General features: G+C 47.1%; 1 protein-coding gene and 1 long non-coding RNA gene across 7 annotated transcripts in view; one reads left to right on the forward strand and one right to left on the reverse strand.

Moving 5' to 3' along the window:
- Positions 1 to 13,673: 13,673 nt before the first annotated feature.
- Positions 13,674 to 21,323, reverse strand: LOC118921617 (uncharacterized). Its single transcript, XR_005028418.2, has 3 exons — positions 21,205 to 21,323; positions 15,240 to 15,326; positions 13,674 to 14,654 (listed from the first exon to the last, which is right to left on the reverse strand). It is a non-coding gene; the product is annotated as an uncharacterized LOC118921617 (long non-coding RNA).
- Positions 21,324 to 21,885: 562 nt separating this feature from the next.
- The window catches only part of DNMT1 (DNA methyltransferase 1), a 40,734-nt gene continuing 38,508 nt past the window's right edge, over positions 21,886 to 24,111 (forward strand). For 5 of the 6 annotated variants that reach the window (XM_057490089.1, XM_057490090.1, XM_036903442.2 and 2 more), the window contains exon 1: positions 21,886 to 22,100. In XM_057490089.1, coding sequence (XP_057346072.1) covers positions 21,886 to 22,100 — 215 coding nt within the window. Of the gene's footprint in view, positions 22,101 to 22,445; positions 22,657 to 24,111 lie in introns of those variants that run through there. The other variant, XM_036903422.2, reaches the window with a different exon arrangement.

Consider the following 24,111-nt stretch of genomic DNA (forward strand, 5'->3'; position numbering starts at 1 on the left):
ATGGGGTAAATGCAGACCTTCCCCCTAGGGCAGCTTTCTGGCCCCTCCCAGTGGTCAATTAGACTGGGGCCTCCCTGCTTCCCTCACTGGGAGAGCCTGGTGGGCTGGTGGTAGGCCTTTTTCATCCTGAGCACACATCCCTCACCGGGAGCTGCAGAGATGGGTTGGGGGGTGCAGGCCTGAGACCCCTCCAGCGCTCAGCCTTTCCCAAAGGAATGGCTGACCTTCATCAGGCACTTTCTTTTCTCATGGAATCGGAGATGAGACTCCAGGAGGTGGGAGTTTTTCTAAACTGTTGTGGAGAATGTGGGTTCAGAGAAGTTAGGTGAGCTGTGCAGGGTCACACAGCCAGTGGCGACAGTGCCTGTCTGGATTCGGCTCCACTGCTGGGCTGAAGAAAGGACCTTCAACCCCCTCTTTGCCAAGGAAAGAGAGGGGAGTGTGGGCTGCGAGCCCCAACCAGCCCTTCCCAGAACCAGGAGAAGCCCAGATGGGATGCAGCTGGGGGTGGGTCCCTTGGTTGACTCCAGGCTGACACACCCCCTCCTTTGCCATAAGGCACAGGGCCCAATGGCTCCTTTGAAGATCTGGAGCTTTGAGGGGGGACCCAGGCCCCACCCAGCAACATCGAGCAAATACTAGCACAGCTGGTGGGAGAGAGTGGGATTGGCAGCATCTAGAGGCTGAGAGGCCTGCAAACCCCACTGGAATTCCCCTTCCTCTAGCAGCTCAGGACAACCTCTGTTTGGAAACCTGAACTGTAGCTGGGACTGTGAGGACGAAAAAGCCCAGGCCAGGCCAGAGTTAATAAATTTCCCCCAAATACCCATGTGTTTCCTCCACCTCCAGGCCTCTGTTTAAATGCCACCTCCTCCAAGAGGCCTGTCCTGACCACCTTTCTTCCTCCCTACCAAGCTCTTCACCTGTTTATCACCTGGCAGTATATTATATATCAGTTTGTCTCCCTCCATCAGAATATGAGCACCTTGAAGATAGGACTACATCTGTCTTATTCATCCAGTATCTTAAATAGTACTTGGCATGTTAAATAATAGACACCTTATTTTGTCTCCAGCATCTTAAATAGTACTTGGCATGTTCTCACCACAGGGCCTTTGTGCCTGCTCTTAACTCTGCCTGGATTGATCTTCCTCCAGACATCCTTGTGGCTCCTCACTGCTCTAACATCACACTCTGGATGAGGCCTCTGGCCATGCACTTCTTTTTCTTTTTTTTTTTAATTGAAGGATTCGTGATATATAATCTTATACTGGTTTCAAATGTACAAACAGTGGTTCAACAGTTAACCCAGAGTATTAAATCCTTACCCCCTCTAGTGCAGTTACTATCTATCAACATGGAAAGATGTTACAGAATCAATGACTATATTCTCCACGCTGTACTACCTTCCCTGTGACCAACTTACATTGTAATTGCAAATTATTGTGCCCCATGCATGCATTTCTTAACCTATCTGCCTCCTTGCCTACTCTAGTGCCGAACACATTTTGCTTCTTTATCCTGCTGGTTGTCCGTCTCCCCCTTTAGAATGCCAGTTCCATGACGGGAGGGGTTTGTCCGTCTTGTTCACTGCTTGGCCCCACTGCTCAGAACACAGTAGGTGCTCAAGAAATGTTTGTCAAATAAAAGAATGCAAAAGCAAGGGAGGGACACTCCGGTGAGTATTAAGTGCCGTGAAGAAAATAAAATAGGGAAAGCAAAAGTTTTGGGTACTCTGAGAGAAGGCACTATCATCAGCCCTGACACGTGTGGAAATTTAGGCACAGAGAGGTCAAGTAACCTGCCCAAGGTCACACAGCATACAAGTGGAGGAGTGGGATTTGAACCCAGGCTGTTGTTGATTGAGACCTGCAATTACTGCTGATCTTCCTTGATTTCCAGGTTTGAAGATCTGATTGGCCATCTCTCAAATCTCAGAGCCCAGAACAGAAGGGACCAACCCACAGGGATGTGGGATGACTTTGGCTTCCTTTTTCCCTATAGAGGCTGCTAATTATTAGGGAGTGTTAGAATCACCTGGAAGGAACTTGTTAAAACGCAGATTTTTTAAGCTCCATGGAAAGATTCTGATGAGTCTCTTCACCAAGCACTGCTGGTGGTTAGAAAAGGCATGGACTTGGGGCGACATTCTGAAAAATGTCCTAGATTCCATAATCCAGGGCAGTGTTGTCTAATAGAACTTTCTACTATGATGGAACTATGCCATGTTGGCACTGCCACTTGTGACTTTTTAGCACTTGACATGTGGCTACAGTGAAGCAGGAGTTGAATTTTAATTTTAATGAATTTAAATGCAAATAGCCACGTGTGGCCATTGGCTACACTACTAACCACACAATCCTGGATTCTCTATCTCTGGTTTCTGCAGCCTCTGAGCAGCTGAGCTTTCTTGGCATTATGCCACCACTTCAACAAAAAATCATCAGTCTTACCACTGCTATTATTATGAATGACACTGTGGCTTTCACATATCACTTTGTGATTTGGGGGATATTTCTTTTAATGATGATATCAAGATTAGGCTCAGCTGCAAATGACAGAAAACACGATATTAGTAACTTAAGAGAGAGTTGATTTCTCTCTCATATGAAAAGGTTTCAGAGGAAATTGGTCCTGGGTAAGGACAGATGCCCACTTACCAGCAGACCAGCCCCTCTCCTCTTTTCTCATTCTCCTTCCATTTCTCCATCTATCCATCCATCCCCTTCTATTGATCCATCCAACCAACCACCAATCCCTCTGTCCATTGATCCATTCATTTATCTGTCTGTCTGCCTGTCTGTCTGTCCACCCACCTCTCAAAGACTTTGCTGTGTTTCCTAAGTACAAGGCATTCTCTCTTACAACTTCAGTAAATGCTTAAAATCAAGAAATCTACAAACCTTAATCAGATTTCACCAATTGTCCCATTGCTGGCCTTTATGACAAAAGATAGTCCCAGATCACTTGTCACATTCACTTGTCTTTTTAGTGTCCTTTAACTGGAACAGTTTCTGAAGCTTTCTTTTGTCTTTCACGATCTTGACATTTCAGAAAAATCTATACAGTTCGGGTTATTTGGCAGAATGTCCTACAACTTGGGCTTGTCTGATGTTTTCCCTCAATTAAATTCATGGCATGCATTTTTTGGCAGATATACCACAGAGGTGATGTGTCTTCCTTGGCCAGTTCCATTACTAGCAATGTTAACTTTGATCACCGGGTAATATCTGCCAGGTTTCTCCACTTTAAAGTCACTATTTCCCCTGTGGCAATTAATTATCTTGTGGGGAGATACTTTGAGACTTTACATACCCTGTTATTCATCAAACTTTCACTCCTTTGCCCATCCATTCTTGTCTGAACCAATTATTACTCACTGGCTATTTTTAAGAAAATCAGAGAACATCAGATCATTTCCTTTGTAGGTTTGCCATTTTTCTAATCTTTAAAAGAAAAGCAACACTTTCTTTTTAACTTAACCACAATACCATGATCGCATCATACATATCAAAGGTATTAATCAGTGTTAAAATTTCCCCATCTGTCTCCGGTTTCTTAACTTTTTATTTGATTGATGCAGAATTCAAACAAGGTCCCCTTGTGGCATTTGGTTAATGAACCTCTGACGTATTGTTTAACAAGCTTCCCTTGTCAAACCTATTTAACCTGGTTTAACAAGGTTTAACAAAGTTGCAGCTCCCTTCTTTTCTTTTTTCTTTTTTTGTAATTTATTTGTTGAAGAAATCAGGTTGCTTGCCCTGGCGAGTTTCCCATAGTTTGATATTGGCTGATGGCATCCCCTTCTGTTATTTAACATGTTCTTCTGACCCCAGTCAAGTTCAAGATTGATATTTTTAGCTTCAATTCTTGATTAGGCAGTTCTGATGCCATTAGCCTGATCCTGCCTTTGTGTATTCTCCATCTGACTATCCTTTAATGGTTTGATCATTCATGGACAACTATTGCCTAGGTCCACCATTTCCAGAGGGTTTCTAATCCACCTCCTATCCTCACCATCTGGCCATTTTTCTCATTTGTCTACAAAGCAAATGTACTTTCCCAGAATCCAAGCATCTGACATCAACCACTTTCCTTGAATGAATGAATAGGAATAACTACATTTATCAAAAAAGGGAAATGAAATTGGGTAGATCTGATTCATTTTAGTGGCAATTGTGGTACAAGTGTTAGGGGTGCATACTGTAAAGTCAGAGAAAAACAGACTTGACTCTCGAGTCCAATACTTAACAACCTAAGTAGACTTTGGGCAAGTCACCTGGCAAGTCTCAGCTGGTTTCCTCATCTGTAAAATGTGTATGTTAATAATCCCAACCCCAAATGTAAAAAGGCATCACCACTTCTTACAAAGGCAAATGTAAACTTACTGTATGACCCAGCAATGTGACACGAGGTAGCTACCTTAGAGAAATGAAAACATATGTGCCTGCAAAGACTTGTGTGTGACTGTGCATAGCACCATGACTCATAACAGCCCCAAAGTGGAAACCACTCAAATGTCTATCATCTGGTGAGTGGATACAAAAAGGTGGTACATCCATACAATGGAATATGAATCACCAATACAAAAGGAAGAAACTACTGATGTATGTAATAATATGGCTGAAACTCAAAATAATTATGCTAACTGAAAGAAGCCAGACACAAAAAATCATGTACTGTATGACTCCACTACAGGACATGTCCCTAAGAGGCAAATCTCTAGAGAGAAAGTAAATTAGTGGTTGCCTGAGATGGAGGTAGGGATGGGGATTAACAGAAAACAGGTATGAGGACTCTTTTTGGTGTGATGGAAGTATTCGAAAACTGGGTGGTGATGATAGTGGTACAACTTGGTACATTTACTAAAAATATTGATTTCTATACTTGAAGTGGGTGAAAATATTATAGTATGTAAATTCTACTTCAATAGTCTTGTTATAAAAGAATCCTAGCCTTTCAAAATAAATATTGCATACTCTTCTGTTCTCACCACCAGAGATCTTGCATTCTAATAGGGGATGGTTCATAAAATAAATATGTAATATAATGGTAGGAAGTTTCTGCTATGGAAGACAGCATGGAGGGTCCTCAAAAGATTAAAAATTGAACTACCATATGATCCAGCAATTCCACTTGTAGGTATATATCTAATGGAAACAGAATCAGTATCTTGAAGAGATATCTGCATCCCCATCCCCATTATTCACAGCAGCCAAGTATGGAAATGACGTAAGTGTCCGTCAATGGCTACATGAATAAAGACTGTGAGATGTACATACATATACATATAAATAATGTATGTTACATAAACACACATTTATAAGTTTAAATTATATATATAAAACATGGGACATATATATACACACACAATAGAATATCATTCATCCATAAAGAGGGAAATCCTGCCATTTGTGACAATATAAATGAACGTAGAGGACATCATGCTAGCGGAAAGAAGCCGGACACAGACAAATACTGTATGATCTCATTTACAGGTAGAATCCAATATAATCTGAACTCATAGGAGCAGAAAGTAGAATGGCGGTGGCCAGGGGCTGGGGGAAATGGAGAGATGGTGGCCAAAGGCACAACTTCCAGTTATAAGATGAAAAAGCCCTTAGGATCCAATGTACAGCATGCTGACTGTAGTTGATACCATATTGTATAGTTGGAATCTGCTGAGACAGTAGAGCTGTCAGTACATATGAAAAATGATAACTAAGTGGAATGATGGATGTGTTAATTAGTTGGATTGTGATCATCATTTCAGTGTCTACCTATATCAAACATCATATCGTACACCTTAAATATATACAGTTTTTATTTGTCAGTTGTATCTCAATGAAGCTGGGAAACAATATTTCTTAAACTTTCACAAGGGAAGAGCTTGTGAAAAAAAATACAGCTTCCTGGTCCCTGACAGGACCAGGAGAATCTGACTCCAGCACCCAGGATTCTGCATTTTTTACTCTGTGCTGCTCCTGATGTGAGCTATCCATGACTGACAGTTTTCAAAATGCTCCGGCTGCAAGATGTTGCTCAGAGGGGACAAGGCCATTGCATTTTGATTTCCATGTGCAAATCAGTCATTCTCATCCAGGGAGATGCCACAACCCCAGGGAACACTTGGCAATGTCTAGAGACATTTTTGGTGGTCCCACCTGGGGCTGGGTGCTACTGGCATCTAGTGGGTCGAGCTCAGGGATGCTGTAGTGCACAGGACAAGCCTCCCACGACAAAGGATTATCTGTGGATGGTGCCCCCCTGCCACATCAGTAGTGCCCAAGTTGAGGAACAGTGTGCGCCCTTCCGGCTCACTGCACCTGGCCAGTTAGTTCAGGACTCCTAGGCCATGGCTGGGAGAGTGAGGAAACTTCTAGAAACATCCTCAGTTGCCCTGATTGAAGACTCTCTCTGATCCGTACCTCTTCTCCAGGTAGTTTTTAAGAACGTGCTGATTGCCTTTGTAGAAGCAGTTGTAGCTAATTAGTACTCATTTCCGGGAAGGAAGTGCTTCACTGATTTAATGGCCTGGGCAGGCTGTGTACTTGTCCCTGTTCAGTGTGGCGAGGAAGAGTTTCTTTGCAGTTCAGTAGCAGATGCTGTGTTTCCACCTCGTGGGCCAGGAGGTGAGTGAGTCCCTGAGATCTGGCTGGTGTTTTTCTCTAGGACCTGGTGGCTATAATGGGTGGTGGCCGTGGGACCCACCCAGGCTGAAGAGGGCCGGGGTGGGCTGAGGGAGGCAAGGGTCTTGGAATGAAGGAAGGAGCCCCAAGCCAGCAGTTGGTGGCAGAAGTGACAAGTACTCTGGTGATTTGCATAAACGGAAACACACAGTGTGTATGCTTCTATGCCTGGCTTCTTTCACACAGTGTAATGTCTTTGAGATTTGTCTGTGTTTTTGCATAGAGTTGTAGAGCGCTCATTCTGGAAGCTTAATAGCAAGATTCTGCAAACTGCAGCCCTTGGGCCAAATCCATCCCCCAGCCTGTTGTTGCACAGTCTGTGAACTAAGAGTGGTTTTTACATGTTTAAGTGGCTGTAAAAAAAAAACAGCAGAACAGTATTTTGTGACACATGAAAACAGTATGAAATTCAAATTTCAGTGTCCATAAATAAAATTTTACTGGAACACAGCTGTGCTCACTCATTTACACAATTATCTGTGGCTCCTTTTGTGCAACAGCAGGAGAGTTGTTGTGACAGAATACAGCCCACAAGTCCTAAAATATTTACTATCTGACCTTTACAGAAAAAGCTTTTGACCCCCTGTATAGTATCCCATTATATAAATAGGTAACCGTTTATCTGTCCTATTACTGTTGGATGTTAATGTGGTCTTTGGTATTTGGCTATTGGTAATAAAGCTGCTATGAACATTTTTGTACATGTCATTTGTTGGATAAAAGCACTCACCCCAGGAGTGGAATTACTGGGTCCCAGGAGTACATTTAGCTTTAGTAGACATTGCCAAATCATTTTCCAAAATGGCTGTACCATTGTGGACTCCTTGGGCAACACAGGAGAGCTCTGATCTTGCTAAGACTTGCAACTTTTTTTTTTTTTTTTGCATTTAAGCCATCCTGGTTGTGGGTGTGGGAACTGACACCACACTGAGGTTTCATTTTGCATTTCCCTGATGACTAATGAAGTTTAATGGCTTTCCAAGAGAGTCTTGGCCACTTGGATATCCTTTTGTGAAGTGGCTGTTCAACTCTTTTGTCCACTTAATAAAAAAGGGACTGTCTTTTTCTTATTAATTTGAAGGAGTTCTATGTATATCATAGATACAAGTCCTTGATCAGTGGACATATATCTGTGGCTTGTCTTTTAGTGGTATCTTTTGAAGAGCGAAAAGTCATTTGAATACAACCTATTTTCCTTTATGACTAACAAGCTTTGTGTTCTGTTAAACACTTGCCTACTCCACAGGGACAAAGATGTTCTATATTTTATCTTAAAACCTTTCTTGACTTTGCTTTCCCATTTGGAGCCACAGACTCCAGAAATTGAGTTTTGTGTATGGTGTGAGGGAGGGATCAAGGTTCACTTTCTTCCAAATGGCCATCTAATGGACCTATTTAGCACCATTTATTGAAAAAAAAACATCCTTTCCCCCACTGCTCTGCTAGTTGTTTTTGTTTGACATAAATAACATAGCAACATGGTCCAACAATTACAAAGGGCAAAAAGATATCTAGGAAGATTCCTCCTTCTGCCCACAGCTCCCACCCTGCTAGCTAACACTCCTTACCTCCTGGAAGTTATCCACTTCTTGTGTCTTTCCCAAGGCTTTATGTATGAACAAGTAAATACAGATTCGTCCCTCCTTTTTTTTTAAACATACATAGCAGTACCTTATGCATTCTGTTCTACATCGTGTGCTTTTCTTCACTTGCTGATAGGAAACAATCTCTAAGATATTATATAGGAAAATATCCTTTGGTTTTTTTGGTTATTGTGGGGTCTGTCGCTGTTACAGATGGAACATGACCTCTTCAGCTTACTCTCTCCGATGGAGAACTAGCTTCTTCCTGATCTTTTGCTGCAGACAAGGCTCAGTGACTAGCTGTGCCCACTTCTCATTTTGCATGTGTGTGAGTGCATCATAGGAGAAATTCCTGGAACTAGAATAGCTGAATAAAAGGCTGTGTGCGTTTGTCATTTTGCTAATGATGCAGACCAAGCATTTCATCTCGGGGGGAGCAGGTGTCACATCCTCACCTATGCAGGGCTCTGAGTCTTTGTTGCATGCCAATTATGTCCTGGGTACTTTGCTAGTGCTGGGCATTGTGGGAGTATGACTGACATAAACCAGCACCCCAAATTATGTGGTCACCAGCTGAGGTAAAGGCTCTGAGAGAAAGCTGGTTCTAAGAACCCATCAGATATCTGTTGGGTTGGGTGAGATCAAGAAAAGCTCCTTGGAGGAGGTGATGATTAAGCCAAAGTAGGAAGAATGAGAGATTCTCCAAGCAGGAGAAGTAGGCACAGGGAATGGCAGGGCTTTCTAGGCAAAGGGGACAGCAAGTGTAGAAACCTTGCAATAATTCTCTGGTTCTTTTTGTTAGGCAGCCATAAAGTCTAGTGGCTTAGAACAACACAGGTGGATCATCCCTTGTGGTTTCTGTGGGTTGGGAATTCAGGAGCAGAAAAGTGAGCAGCTCCAGCTTGAGCTTTCTCAGGAGGTTACATTTTGGTATCAGCTGGGGGTACATCATCAGAAGGCTTGACTGGGGCTGGCACAGCTACTTCCAAAGTGGCCCACTGACATGGCTGGCAGATGGGCTCCTGCTCCCCTGGGCCACCCCACGGGGCTGCTTGAGCATCCTCACAACATGGTGGCTGGCTCCTCCAAAGAGAACAGTGTGGTGCTACAGTGCTTTTTATGACCTAGTCTTGGAAGTTACATACCTTCACTTCCACCATATTATCTTGGCCACACTGATCAGCCCTGAGTCAATGTAGGAGGACACTCCACAGAGGCATGAATGCCAAGATGTGGGGAAAGTTGGGAACCCTCTTGGAGGCACACCAGCCTTAGGCAGGAAGGGGCTGGGAGTGCCCCAGATGGGGCTCAGCTGGGGTGAGCAACAAAAGCTGATGTGGGTGGGACGAGGTGCGAAGGGGCTGTGTGTACCACAGGAGCCCTGAGAAGCCAATCAGGTGTGTTCAATGGGGGTATCACAGAGAAGTGATCAGATTTGAATTCTGAGATTCCCCCCACTGCTGAGTGGCAATATGTGGTGAGATGGCCAAGTGGCAGCATGGAAAGGAGGCTGGGGGGGCGTCCAGGAGAGGTAAGAGTGAGTGGGCTGGAGCAGTAGCCCCGGAAGGGTGGATCAACTACCTTGGCAGTGTCATCCCAAACAGCAAGCTGTCAGCCTGCTCCAGGGCCCCATGAGGGGCAGGTGGGGCTGCCAGCACATCCCAGGCTTGGTTTCCCCAGGTCAGATTCCTGGTCACTTGCGTCTGGGGTGAGGAGTGCGGGCAAGGCCTGCCCTGCTGGTCGTCCTAACTGGCCACCTGTCTGGACTGAGGGTGGCAAAGGTCCCCGCTGGAACCTTAAGTGCCCTTGCCATCTGGGCCCAAGTGAGAGCTGGGCAGCTTTGACTGATTCCCCAGCACATAGTGTGACTCAGCCTGGCCTCCTCACTGCCCATGGCTCAGGACACACGGCCATCCCTCCACCAGCCCCAGTGCTTTGGGATGACTGACACCTAGCCTCTCCTGGCTTCTGGAGTGTGGCCTCCCAGCTGGAGACCAGGATGTGGCCTGAGAAGCAGGAGCTCAGGCCTGACAAAGCTCTCTTGTGAGGGGTTTATGGACACTACTCTGGAGACCGGGAGGTGGAGTAAATGCCCATAAGAACTGAACCTGGATTCTTCTGGAAGTTCTGGTCCCTTCTCTCAAGGGATGAGCCCATTTCTGTGCTGGGCATGGGCTCTCCGGTGGTCCAGTCAGTCACTCTGCAGGTTCCCAGAAACCATCAGTATCCCTTCCCCTATAGCTTTGGCTTCCATTTCAGTGGTCAGGTGAGGGGAGAGAAGCAACTGGCTCAGGAATGGGAGGCAAGCCTGGGCTTGCAAACTGACCTGATTTGGGCCTCAGTTTCCCTGTTTGTAAAGTGAAAATTACATGCTGTTAGGGAGAAAACAGCTTTGTATCTACCAACTTTTGTGTCTTCACTTTGCATAAGGCACTTGCCATGGGCTACCCTCTTTCAATATATTAATTCAAAAATTATTTGCATTCCTACTGCCTGACCCCTTGAGGGTTGGCTATGAATAAGACATATGAGGTCCTTGCCCTCTGGAACTCAGTCTTTCCATGGGTCAGCACTCTAAGGCCCATGGGATAAACCCGGACCTCCATCTCTTTTAGTAAATAAAGTTTTATTGGAACACAGACACTTGTTTATGTATTGTGTAAGGCTGTTTAAGGCAGCGTCAAATAGTTGCAACAGAATATATGCCCCACAAAACCTCAAATATTAATCTGATCCTTTATAGAAAAAAATAGCCATTCTCTGCTCTGCTCTAGTAAAACAGACTGTAACAGACCTAATAAGCGAATTTGTGACGGTGCTAAAGGAGCACGATAACAGGGTAGTGACTGAGGCTGAGGGTCAGCTTCCAGGTGGCCAGAAGGAAGCTTCTGCACAGCAGCAACCTTTGAGCTGCGCATCTCCCAGAAGAGTGGTCTGGGCAGAAGAGACAGCAAAGGCCGAGGCCCTGGGGCACGGAAGCACTTGGAAGATTAAAAGTGGATCAGTGAAGCTGGAGCTCAGTGAGGTGGGGAGTGGGGAGGCAGGACCCTGTAAGTGGAGTGAAATGCTTAGATTTTATTTCAAGGGCATGGGAAGTCTTGGAAGGTTTCACGGGAAAGAGGAGACTGCCATGTTTGGATTATTAATGATATATATATTTTTAAAAGCTCTCTGGATGCAGGGGTCTGGGAGAGCGGGGAGGAGGCTAGGCTAGTCGGTCCAGGTGAGAGATGACGGCAGGCTGGGCTGGCGTGGCAGCAGAGCGGATAAGCAGGAAGACTGGGCTCTATTTCAGAGAAGAACCAGCAGAGATTGCTCAGGTCTTGCATGTGAAGGGGAGGAGAGGAGTTAGAGGTGATGCCTGGCTTGTTGCCCCCAGCAACTTGAGAGCAGATCGGCTGGGCTGCAAGTTGCCAGGGCCCTTGGGCAAATCTTCATGTCCCTGAGTTTTTGCCCCACGTGTAAAATGGGTCGAATCAACACTTGGCAAAGGAATTACAAGGAGACTCTGAGAGGGAGCCTCCAGTAAAGGCAGCTGCTCTCCAGGGCCCCTGAACAGAGCTGTGGCCCCTCTTCTCTCCCTCCCCTCTCTCCCATGTCCTGTGGGCACCCCTTTTCCTAAGGTGGGTTAGGGACCCAGACGCTGGCTTCTGACCAGCTCTGCAGGGCCTCAGCCTCACTCTGACAAGACTTCTATTTGCCCCTGAGTCCAGGTCCCCCAGGGCTCTGAGCCTTTTGGACTTTTTTTCCCATTGTGGCAGACAAAGGTGGTGTTGTTTTTTTTTTTGTAACTCAGCCCTACCTTATTTTTATTGTGGTAAAAAACACAAGCATTCACCATCTTAACCATTTTTAAGTGTACAGTAGTGTTGACTACTGTACACTATCATACACTGTTGCCTAGATCTCTGGAACTTTTTCATCTTGTAAAATTGAAACTCTATTCCTATTGAACAACTTCCTTTTTAGCCTTCCCACTAGCCCTTGGTAACCACCATTGTTCTTTCTCTTCCCAAGAGTTTGACTGCTTTAGACCCTTCACGTAAGTGCAGTCATGTATGTTTGTCTTTTTGTGACTGGCTTTATTTCACTTACCGTAATGACCTCAGGGTACATCCAGGTTGTGCAAAGGGCAGGATTTCCTTTTTTTTAAGACTGAATAACCCATTGTACGTATATGCTGCATTTTCTTTACCCATTCATCTCTCCATGGCATTTGTGCAGCTTCCACCTCTTGGCTATTGTGAATAATGTGGCAATGAAGATACTTGTGTGAATAAAATTATTTGCAATAATGTGCAAATCTCTCTTGGAGATCCTCTTTTTGGTTCTTTTGAATATAAACCCAGAAACGGGATGGCTGGATCATATGGCAGTTCTATTTTTAACTTTTTGAGGAACCTCTTTTCTATTAGAAGCTGCAGATTTTACATCCCCACCAACATTGGTCCTCATCTCCACTTTCTCACCAATACCAACACTTACTTTGCTTTTTTGACAGTGGCGATTCTAAGAGGCATGAGGTGATCTCACTGTGGGTCTGATTTGCATTTCTTTGATTAGTTTTGTTGAAAGTCTTTCCATATGCTTTTTGGTCATTTGTGTCTCTCCTTGTAGGGAAATGTTTATTCAAATCCTTTGCACTTTTTTTTTTAAATCGGGTTTTTCTTATTCAGTTGTAGGAGTTCTTGTTATGTTCTGTATAGTAACACCTTATCAGATATATGATTTGTAAATATTTTCTCCCATTCTACAGGTTGCCTTTTTATTTGTTCCCTGTTTCCTTTGTTGTGCATACGTTAGGTTTGATAGAGTCCTGTTTGTCTCTTAGCTTTTGTTGTGTGTGCTTTGGTATCATACTAGATAAATCATTGCCAAGTCTAATGTCGGGAAGCTGTTCCCATGTTTCCTTTTAGGAGTTCCATAGTTTCAAGTCTATGTTTAGGCCTTTAATCCATTTGGTTAATTTTTATATATGGTGTAAGGTAAGGGCCCAATTTCACTATTTTGTACATGGATGTCCAGCTCTCCTTACGCTACCTGTTGGGGACTATGCTTTCTCCAAGCTGGTGCTTCTTTAAACACACAGGCTGTGGAAATGATCTGCGCTTCTTTGCACTGTGAGATCCTTGATACTAGTTACATATTTGGGGCATTCTCAAGATTTTCTGGAGTAGGTGTTTTTAAGCCCCTTTTTACAGATGGGGAAACTGAGGCTGGGTCCCAATGACCTGCACAAGGTTGTTAGAATATAACAGGTGTGTGGAGGTGGGATTGGAAGTGAGAATTTGAACTCAAGAGCTCACATGCTGGAACCCCGTGGGGATGCTCCCAGTTTTATACCCAGCATTGTTGCAGGAACTACGAACAAGGAAGGAGTCGGGACACCGAGCAGTTTGGCGAGAAGCAGCGTTTATTGATGCCGGCACTTGCTCGGCAGATTCATAACCGAAGGCTGAGCCCCGAGCGCAGTGGGGCCTTGCCTTTTATACTGTCATTACAGGTTTAAAAAGAAACAACCTTTTCTTATTGGTTGGTTACAGGGTGGGATGGGGTGGCGCATGCGCTTTCATACCCTAACACTGCCACATTACTAGAAAGCAGCCCCCCACACCACCAGCATTTCTCGGTTTAAAAAAAAAAACCGTACTCTCCTTGGGTCTCCCATCTCATTTCCCCCTTTGAGGCTCATACCTCTGTAGAGGCTACAGAGCATCATCTTGACCTTTGAATTGGTCTAGGGCTTTATATTTCCACAATAACATCACACGGGCTGCTGTTTTCTTTCAATTAAAGTTTCAATGAGTGTGGTGACGAATTGTAGCACTAAGGGGACAAGACCAGGATCAGGCATATCCCCAGTATTAAGAACATTATGCCTATCAGGGGTTTGAATCCTCCAAAGGTAGGGAACCAGACTCACTGGCTCTCCAGCCTTTCCAGGTTTGGACTGGAACTTGGGCAACTTTCCTCATTGTCAGTAATTTCCTCTATAACCCTTCCTTCATCACCTATTTGTAGACAGCAGTTGCTAAGATTAAACTTCCCAGATTCCCCCTTCAGAAGCAAGCATATAATCTAAAGCTAAGCGGTTTTTATAAATTGCATTGTGAACCTTTGTATGTTGGTTAGCTAAGGTATTGAGTGCCTTTGCAGTCTCATTTGTTATGATTTCAACCACAGTTTGCAACCTAATTATGAGGTTTAGCATGTAAATAGGGGTCCTCTAACCATAGGACACGTCCTCGGCCTGGGTGGCTGGCCTGTGGTAGTGTATAATGTGTTCCGGGGGCCACTCATCATCCTTCCAATTTTCAGTTTGTAGGGTACTTCTTTTTTCTGTGTCCTTGATCCTCAGATGCCTGAACTCCTCCATGTTCACCTTGGGCCAAAGATAATAGGAAGAAGGAGGGTCGTATAGTTCCTAAGACACATGACCTTGACCAGAAAGGGGGAAGCTCAACATAAGGCAGTTTTTCCACAAATCCAGTATAAGCCTCCTGGGCCCTCCATTTAACCTCTAATGTGACGTTGTACTGGGTGGAACTGAGGTGGATGAAGTTTGCTAGCAGATGCGGGTCGGGTTCTGAATAATTTTGAGTTGAGCCCCACCGCAAGGTTGCCTGGGATGAGGCATTGTAATATTTTTGACCCAGACAAGTTAAATTTCCCACTGACATGTTGAAGGTAGAAGTTTTTAAGGCCCAGGACCCCTTAGCCGACCGGGGAGTAGAAGTTTCATTGTATGGTTCCTTAGGATTGAGTTCTTTTGCTTCCCAGGGCCACTGATCCCCCACGTTATTTCTTCTGCACACACAGCAGGGGGTTACATTAAGGGATTGTACCATTGTTTCAGCTAGGGAGAGGAACAAGTTCCTGGTGACAGGGACAGTAGTACTGCACTTCTTATTTCTTCATAAAAGGACTGGAAGACCTCAAAGGAGTTTCACTTCTGTGTTGTATTTACCCGTTTGATATGAAGTAGGGTTCCAGGGTCAGTGCCCCTTCCATAGATTTGAAGGCCTATGACCGCCCCTTGGGTCTTCTCAGGGTTCTGGGGTGAAAGGATAGTGAAATTTACAGGGTTGCAGGTTCCTGTGGTACAGTCTGAGCGGGCCACCCCTTTCTTCAGGGTTACCGCTGTCCCTGATCCTTGCCAGGCAGTGCATGAGACATAACTCCGGTAGGGGCAGTAAAACCAATCTTTGCTAGCACATCCGGACCAAACTGTGGACTTCTCACACATATATTTGTCATTAACTCTGTACTCTCACTCCCCATACAGACCCCCCACATGGTTCACGATAAGTTGACCAGGTATTGCCAGTGGCCCCACATGCATAGAAAAATATTGACACTGGCAGGTTGGGGTTGATGATTTGAGTTTGGTTAATTAAGATTCCACTGTGGTGTCTCTGGACTTCTAACCATTCCTCAGCTGAAGAATACTGGGGTTCAAAACAAGTGTACTGATCTCCCTGTTGACAAATGGAGTAAGTGATCTTATTGTGACTGCACCGTCCTATGACAGCTCCTGAAGAGCAGGATAAATAAGTATGATACAGCAAGGTTTTCGTGACACCTTGACCTGACTTAGTAGCCTGTACACATTTATCACAAGAGTTTTCTGCAGGGATGCCTCTGGATTTTAGGAGTAGTATACCCACAGGTATGAATAACAGTACAGGCAATGCATTTGCAAACTGCCAGTTCCTCAAGCTTCTGCCGTGCATAGATTGGTCAGCTTCTGGAGTGACCAAAGCAGGGCTGTAGTCCTCTGGTTCCTTCGGTTTGGCAGGGGCCTGTCTCTGGATAATTAGACACATCATCTGGAATGCACTCCCACTGGCTGGTGGTGGGCTCCAATCTGCTGTGATGTATCCAGGGAGTAACTTCTGCCACCTTGACTGCAGTAGGGGTGTATAAAATGACAGGAAAAGGTCCCTTCCAGAGGGGCTTTAAGGGTTGTAAATTCCATTCCTTAAACCCATACTGAATCCCCTGGCTTGATCCTCTGTAGTGAGGCTGACTGGTAACCTTCCCTGACCCACAGGTTTAGGGAAGATAGGGTGGTGCCCAGCGCCTCCATTTGTTGCTTTAAGGTAAGGTTACCTAGTTCCCTGAGATATCCTTTGATGCCTTAATAAGAGGGGTGGGTTGGCCACAGAGGACCTCAAAAAGGGACAGTTCTGCTGTCTACTGGGGCTGGTTCTTATTTCAAAAGGTCTATTGGCAATACTTGATCCCAGTGGAGGTGGGGTTTCTGGCACAATTTGCTCAGTTGCTTTTTTGGGGTCCCTTTCATTCTTTCAACTTTTCCTGAACTTTGGAGTTGATGTGCAATATGCAATTTCCAAGTAATTTTCAGCTCTTTTGCCACCAGTTGTACTATCTCAGCCACAAAGGCTGGTCCATTGTCTGACCCAATGGTAACTAGAATCCCCAAACGGGGGGAATAATATCTTGCAGGAGGATCCGGGTTACCTCCCGGGCAGTTTCAGTGCAGGTGGGGAACACCTCTACCCACCCCGAGGTGCACACAATCACCAACAGGTACTGACACCCACAGACACGAGGCAGTTCAGTAAAATCCACCAGTATGTTCTCAGAGGGAGTGCCTCCTGTGCTCTGAACCTGTGGGGTCATTCTCGGTCCTTGTTGGGTTGTTTTGTGCACAGACCTCACATCTCTCGCCCAAGTAATGCTGGCCAATCTTAGTACATGAAAGTGCCTATCCAGGGAAGATCCTAAGGAGGTCTGTCCCAGGTGTGTTTCTTGGTGAAACTGTTTTACAAAGGCTGGAGCTAGGGATTCGGGAATGACTATTTTCCTGCTGGCCAACATTTGCCACCCTCTGGAGAGGTTTTCTCCAGGCTTGGTCTCAAACTATGCCTTTGCATGCTGGGAGTAGTGTGGGTCCCAGTTAGCCAGTGGAGTCAGAAACAGAGCTAGATACGTGGGTTGCATGTCACTCTCTCGGGTGGCACACTTGCCTCCTGGTCAGCCCTCCAGTTTCCTGTGGCAATCAGAGTGTCTTCCTCCTGGTCCCCCGGAAATGTATGACCGCCACCTTTTGGGGGGCCCATACAACATCTAGCAACTCAAGGATAATCTCCTTGCCATATTTAATTCCTTTTCTTCCCAAGTTGATCAGCTCTCTCTCTGTATAGGTCCCCATGTACATGGACAGTAGTAAAGGCAGAATTGGAGTCCATGTAGATATTCACCCGAACTCCTGCTGCCAATTGGAAAGCCCGGAGGAGGGCAATTAGTTTCACCTTTTGGGGAGAGCTGCCAGTCAGCAAAGGCTTGGCTTCTATGGTGGAATCTAAGTTGACAACTGAGTAGCTGGCCAGTTGCCTCCCGTCTTGGACAAAACTGCTGCCGTCAGTGAGTTCTCTACATCTGGGTCAGGGAGAGGCTGATCTGACAGGTCTGGCCTGCTGGAGCAAACCTCATTCATTATTTCACAGCAATCGTGGTCTGGGGCCCCAGGGCCAACCGGCAGCAGGGTGGCCAGGTTTAGAGTCCTCACAACCTCAAGGTGGATGTTGGGGTTTTCATACAGCATTCCCTGGTATCTGACCATTTGGGCATTTGTGAACTAGTACTGTCCCTTATATCAAGGTCAGTACTGCATGGGGCACTCTGATGGTTGGATCTTGCCCCAGAGTCAGCTTGTTTGCTTCTGCTGCCAGGAGAGCTGTAGTAACCAGAGCCTTGAGGCACAGAGACTGTTTTGATATGCTACCAGCCGGTGCCAGGATCCCAACTTTTAGGTAAGTACGCCAACCACGAATCCTGACCGTTCATGCACATACAAGAGAAATGGTTTTGAGGGATCTGGGATCCCAAAGCTGGGCATTGGTGAGACTTGAAGGTGTTCCCTACCAACCAATTCAATTGGGCCTTGCTTCAATATGCGGATGACCTTTTTCTGTTTTATGGTTTGGAAGGCCCTCTCTTGTTCTTTTTCCCAAAGTAATGGCTCCAGTTCACCCCCTCCTTGGTGGCTTCATATAGGGGTTTTGCCATGACTGAGAAGTTAGGGATCCAGATCCGGCAGAATCCTGTGGCACCTTAGAATTCCCGGACCTGACATCAGGTTTGGGGGCGGGGGATTGCACAGTCTGTTTCCTTTCTGGCTAGACTTGCCGCTGTCCTCTTGAGAGGTGAAAGCCCACGTACTTGATTTTTTTCTAGGCAGATTTGGGTCTTCTTCGATGCTTTATATCCAGCTTCCCATAGTAGGTGGAGGAGCCTCTTCATTCCCCTGAGGCATTTCTCTCTAGTGGGTCCTGTGAGTAGAAGGTCATCCACATATTGAAGCAGGGAACAGTTGAGTTGGTTGGCAGGGAACACCTTCAAGTCTGAGCCTCGGGCTGACCCAAATATGCCGGGAGAATTTTTGAAGCCGTGGGGCAGCCTGGTCCAGGTGAACTGCCTATGTTCCCTGAACTCAGGGTTTTCCCATTGGAAGGCAAATATCAGCTGACTTTTTGGGGCCAGGCAGATACAGAAGAAGGCATCTTTTAAGTCTAGGCAAGTGAAGGAAGTTGCCTCTGGTGGTATTAGGCCCAGTAGAGTGCAGGGATTAGGAACTACTGGGTGGAGAGTGACAGTGGTTGGGTTCACTGTGCTAAGTCTTGGACAGGCTGATAATCTTCCATCCCCAGCTTCTGGACAGGTAACAGCGGAGTATTCCAACATGACTGGCATGGCCAGAAGATGCCATGCTTTAGGAGTCTGAATGCCTGCCCAAGTCTTTGGAGGGACATGATACTGTTTTTGCCACACAGGCTCAGCCCTAGGCTTGAGTTCTATGACCACTGGAAGAATGTTTCTGGCCAGCCCTGGGGGATTATCTTCTGTCCAGACTCTAGGGATCTGGAAGGGTATCTCAGTGATTTCCAAGGCGGAGTTTGGGCAACTGAAGAGATGCCATTCTTCTCCCTAGGGAACCATGAGATACATCATCTTTGCTTCAGGCCCCCAGGGTTAAGGTTGAGTGCCCTAGGGAGTCAAAAGTTATTTGGGCCTGGAGTTTTCCCAAGAGATCATGACCCATTAACGCCACAGGACAGTCTGGCAGATATCGGAACTCATGGACGACCTCATGACTTCCCAAGGTGCACTGCTGAGGCACCAGGAAGGGCCAGCATGTTTTTTCTTATCTTTCTATCAGTCTCCCTCTGAGCCTCTTCATCTAGGTTAACAAAAACCTTGGCGGCCACTTCCAATAATTGGCTAACATTCATTCCAGCGAAGCCCTCAAGCTTTTGTAGCTTATGCCTAATGTCTGCCTGGGCCTGACTGACAGAGGCAGCATTAACCATCCACCCACTTCTGGTTCGAAAAGGGTGTAGAGCCTGAAGGTCTTGCACAGCCTATCATAATACAGAGCTGGACTCTCTTTGGGTTCCTGGAGGATCTCAGAAGTCTTGGCCATATTCTTGGCCCTTTTCCCTCCTTCTTTCATTCCATTTATAAGAGCCTCCTGATACCATTCTAAATTCTGGTAATCCGGGTCATCATTTGGGTCCCAGTGGGGGTCTTCCTCTGGGAAATGGTTCTGGGCATATGCATGGGCATTGAGAGTTCCATCCGGGGCATGGTTTTCCAGTCACTTTATGGCTGCCTGGGTTTTTCGGTGCCTCTCCTTGGTATTAAATAACCAAGGAGGAGTTGGTGGACATCCATCCAGGTGGGTTTATGAGTTTGAATTATATATTGTAACAACTCAATCATGGCCTTAAGTTTTTCAGAATAAGGTGGAATATGGGTCTTCCAGTTTAAAAGATCTGTGGTAGTGAATGGTTGGTAGAGAGAGACTCATTGTTCCCCTTGAACATGTCCTTCCTAGTCATAGAAGATAGGGCCACATGCCTCACGCAGGAGCATCTGAAGGGCTCCTGGACTGTAATTACCAGGGGAGTCCCCGACCAAGGCAGATTGGCCCCTCAGACGGGTGTACGGAGTCAAAACTGGAGGTTCTGGAGTTAATGGTGGCAGGAATGGTGGATGAGTGGTGGCACTTCCCGAGGCACCTGAGTCTGCCCTGGGGCTCTCCTGTGGACTCAACTGATGGCGGGGCAACTGTTAACGGTGGGTAAATGGATGAGGGAACATACGGTGGAGGTGTCTCCTCCGGTTCACTGGCGAGGACAGACTTCTTCACATCAGGGGAACATTTGGACGAAGCCACCACTCAGGCCATCATAACCTTACAATTTTCCTCTAAGCATGGTTTCAGCCAGGATGGTTGGGACAGGACTACATCTTGCCAACAGGCTATATAGGGGAACTGGTCTAAGTGTCCAGGACTTCCAGCGATCACCTGGAAACTCTACTGATTAACTGTCTATCTAGAGATTCCTCAGATGGCCATCCAACCTCAAAGGAGACAGTCTATTTCACAAAGCATTCAGAGTTTCCCAGGACTAAGTCTGACACCATAATCATCCCTGAATCCCTTCCTAAAATTTCTAAGCATACACTCTAAGGGGGTAGGCTTACTCTGCTGACCACCCATACCTCTCTTTACCTATACACACACTCACAAGGAATTGGGTTCGGGGGTGGGGTTATTTAGAAAGGTTATTACAGGCTTCCTCAGTCTCCCGCCTGCGGAGATATTTCAGGCACCCTAGGCACTGGTGGAACTGTGTAACTCCCAGTCAGGGATCTCTCCTTAGAGGGCTGCCCTAAACCGTATGAGGATCGCCATGGACCGGCGAATCACACAGGCTTGGTGACCAGACCAGGTCTCACACAGTCACCATTCACTAGAGACTCACCACAATACCGATCCTTGCTCTTTTTCTTGGGGTGGCGGTTTCACCCCAGATCGGGGTTACTCGGGCGACCCTGGGAGGTGATTAGGCTCCCCTTCTGTTTCTTAAGATACGTCTACCTTGAACCCGGGTTCTTACCAGTCAGACCGGGAAGGTTCCCCACTGGTTGTCACGTCTCACCAGGTTCCGTTTTGCATTCGGGTTATATCCTCCACCCGTCGGGAGGGATGAGTCTCCTACGAACAAGTCTGCGGGCGCCAGAGTCACCTCTTCCGGCCCCCCGGGGACAATCCCTCGGCGACAAAGGAGGTGAATACACCCGTCTCCGAATCCCGGAGGAGCCCCCAGAAAATGTTGCGGGAACCGCGGTAACTACGAACAAGGAGTCAGAACAACGAGACATTTGGCGAGAAGCAGCGTTTATTGATGGCGGCCCGGGATCCGCGGAGCCTCTCCTTTTGTACTTTCATTACAGGTTTAAAAGGAAACAACCTTTTCTTATTGGTTACCAGTTGGTTATAGAGCGGGATGGGGTGGCGCATGCGCCTTCATACCCTAACACTGCCACGTCACTAGAAAGACCCTCCCCCTCCCTTTTTTGGTTAAAAAAAACCGTAATCTCCTTGGGTCTCCCACCTCAGCATGACGGAAAGAATGAATGAATGAAGGTCTCGGGCAAGGCTCCCCGCAAACAGTAGAGTTTGGACGAGCCCACTGCTCAGCGAGGGTGGGGACTACATGCCCACCTCGCGCATGCGCATTCCCTGTGCACGGCCCGCTCCACACCATCCGTCTGTACATGGTACGACCTCTGGCCGCATGGTACGTCCCGCCTTCCCCCGCGCCCAGGCTGGGATGGTGCGCGCCGCCTCCGCTCACCGCCCCTCCCCGTCGGTTTCCGCGCGAAAAGCCAGGGCCGCCTGTGCTGCCGCCTCCTCTGCTGCAGCTTCCGAAATGCCTGCCCGCACTGCTCCGGCCCGCGTGCCCACGCTGTCCTCCCGGGCCATCTCACTGCCCGACGATGTCCGCAGGCGGTAGGTGCCTCGGGGGACCGTGAACTCCGGGGGGTGGCAGGCGCTGGGGATAGTTGGGGGAGGTCGCCTCCTCTCCGGGTAGCCCGTGGCCGCCGCTGACAGACGGCCGCGCATGCGCGGGGTGGCGCGGCGGAGGCAACGGCGGTGCGGCGCGGCAGCAGCGGCTGTTGGCGCGAGCAGGGTGGCACTTCCGGTCGCGCGCGCCCCTGGCCGTTTGGCGCCAAAACGGCCGTGGCCCTTCACAGAGCCTTGGTGACTAGAAACTTGGGGTCTCATCTGACCTCGGAGTATAGCAAGCTCTGGGTTCCCCTTGGGGATCCCCTTCCCGGAGCAGCCTGGTCGCGCAGGAAGTGGGTAGCCCGCAGCCCCAGGACATCCCTGGCCCGGTCACTTCGGCCTCCACCTCCGGTCCCCGGCCCGCTCGAGGGGTCGGGCCGGTCCGGCCTCCCGGTGGCGTTTCGGGGGGGGGGTCCCTCGGCCCCTCCGCGCAGCACATCCTGATGGCGGCCTCCAGGGGCGGACGTCGCCAGTCGGCGCCCGGGCGCGGCCGGCTCAGGTTTGCGAGCCCCGTCTTCCTTTGGGGGACTTCCTGCATCATCTTGGACTGCCGGGGAAGCAGCGTCTGGAAGGTCCCTCCTAGCAGTCTGCGTGGGACCGGGGCTCGCGCAGCGTGAAGCCAGAGTGGGCCTTTCTAGTAAATCAGCTTTTGTGAAGCGTGGGCATCAGGGAAGCCTTGCCGGGGAGAACCGGCTGCGGTTTCCAGTGTTGTGTGTATTGGAGGGAGAAAGGGGCAGAGGTTAACGTTGGGTACCCGCTGCAGCAATTCTATGCCCAGGGGTCCCGGGCAGTACCATGGGGCTCCAGCATCTCATTCACGAAGGGCACCAATTTTCCTTTCTGAAAATTCTTGGAACCTTACCTAGGCCTGCACACTTTGAACCGGATTTTTGAACCCTGTTTGGCCATTTCCCTATTTCCCTGAGTTTGTCTCCTACGGTTGTCAGGCCAGTTCTGACTGGGGCTTTTGGAGGTGGAGTGTGTATGGAGGGTGGTTTGGCGCTCCCTACCAGGTGCTTAAGGTTCAGGCTTCTTAACCACAGTTAGAGATTCTTAGGAAGACACACCCCCTCTCTCTAATGTCTAATACCCAAGATAAAACATGACTTAAAGTGGAAATGGGATTATGACAGTTCCTGACTTTCATGTTAGACCCACCAAAGACGTTTGGGCCCATTCCTTTTAACTCTGACGGTGAGAACTCTTAATTGTACCGGATTGTTTATGACTGTTGGGCAAGTGGCATAAATAAGCTAGAGCTGCGGACCAGGGTTGTTAACATGGGCTTTAAATTGGCATTGCGTTAAATGAGAATATGCCTGGTACATACAGACCCATCGTGTTAGCATTGTTAGCTAATCTAGTTGGCTTTTTTCACTTCTACTTATCAGTCACTAATTGTATAAAACACTTGACATTGTCTGATGCGAGGAAGCAAAGATTACTGCAAAGGTCTGCTTCTTGCCAAAACCTTTCTCTTCAGATAGGGGTTCCAACAGGCCATTAGGTCAGGGGTTGTACTGGGCCAGCGGAAGTGTTTGGCTGAATTTGACTGTTCTTAGGTGAGTTTTACAGTCGACCACTCACCCTTTTAAAAACACACAGGCTGCAGAAGGTTTCATATTAATTACTTTGAACAAGAGTTGCCTACTGGGGGTTTCTGCTTTAGATGGACATTGAAATTGTCAGTGTATATGACCCTCTCACAACAGGTTTTCTTACATCCTGAATTTCAGGGTACAAAATACATACGTTGACATGGCATGCAGCACACCCTTAGATTTGCAAACAGGTACAACAATTCTTGATTTATCAATTAGAAAAGTCTAGTAGAATACTCTAGGAACAAAATTAGGCCTGGTCCTCATTTTTCATTCTGTCACTTCTGCTAACTTGTGTTCATATGGCAGCTTCTTTTTTGAACATGTAGTTCCATTAGATACGTAATGATACC

This window comes from Manis pentadactyla, chromosome 12 (assembly GCF_030020395.1).
Source record: "Manis pentadactyla isolate mManPen7 chromosome 12, mManPen7.hap1, whole genome shotgun sequence".
Classification (NCBI taxonomy): Eukaryota; Metazoa; Chordata; class Mammalia; order Pholidota; family Manidae; genus Manis; species Manis pentadactyla.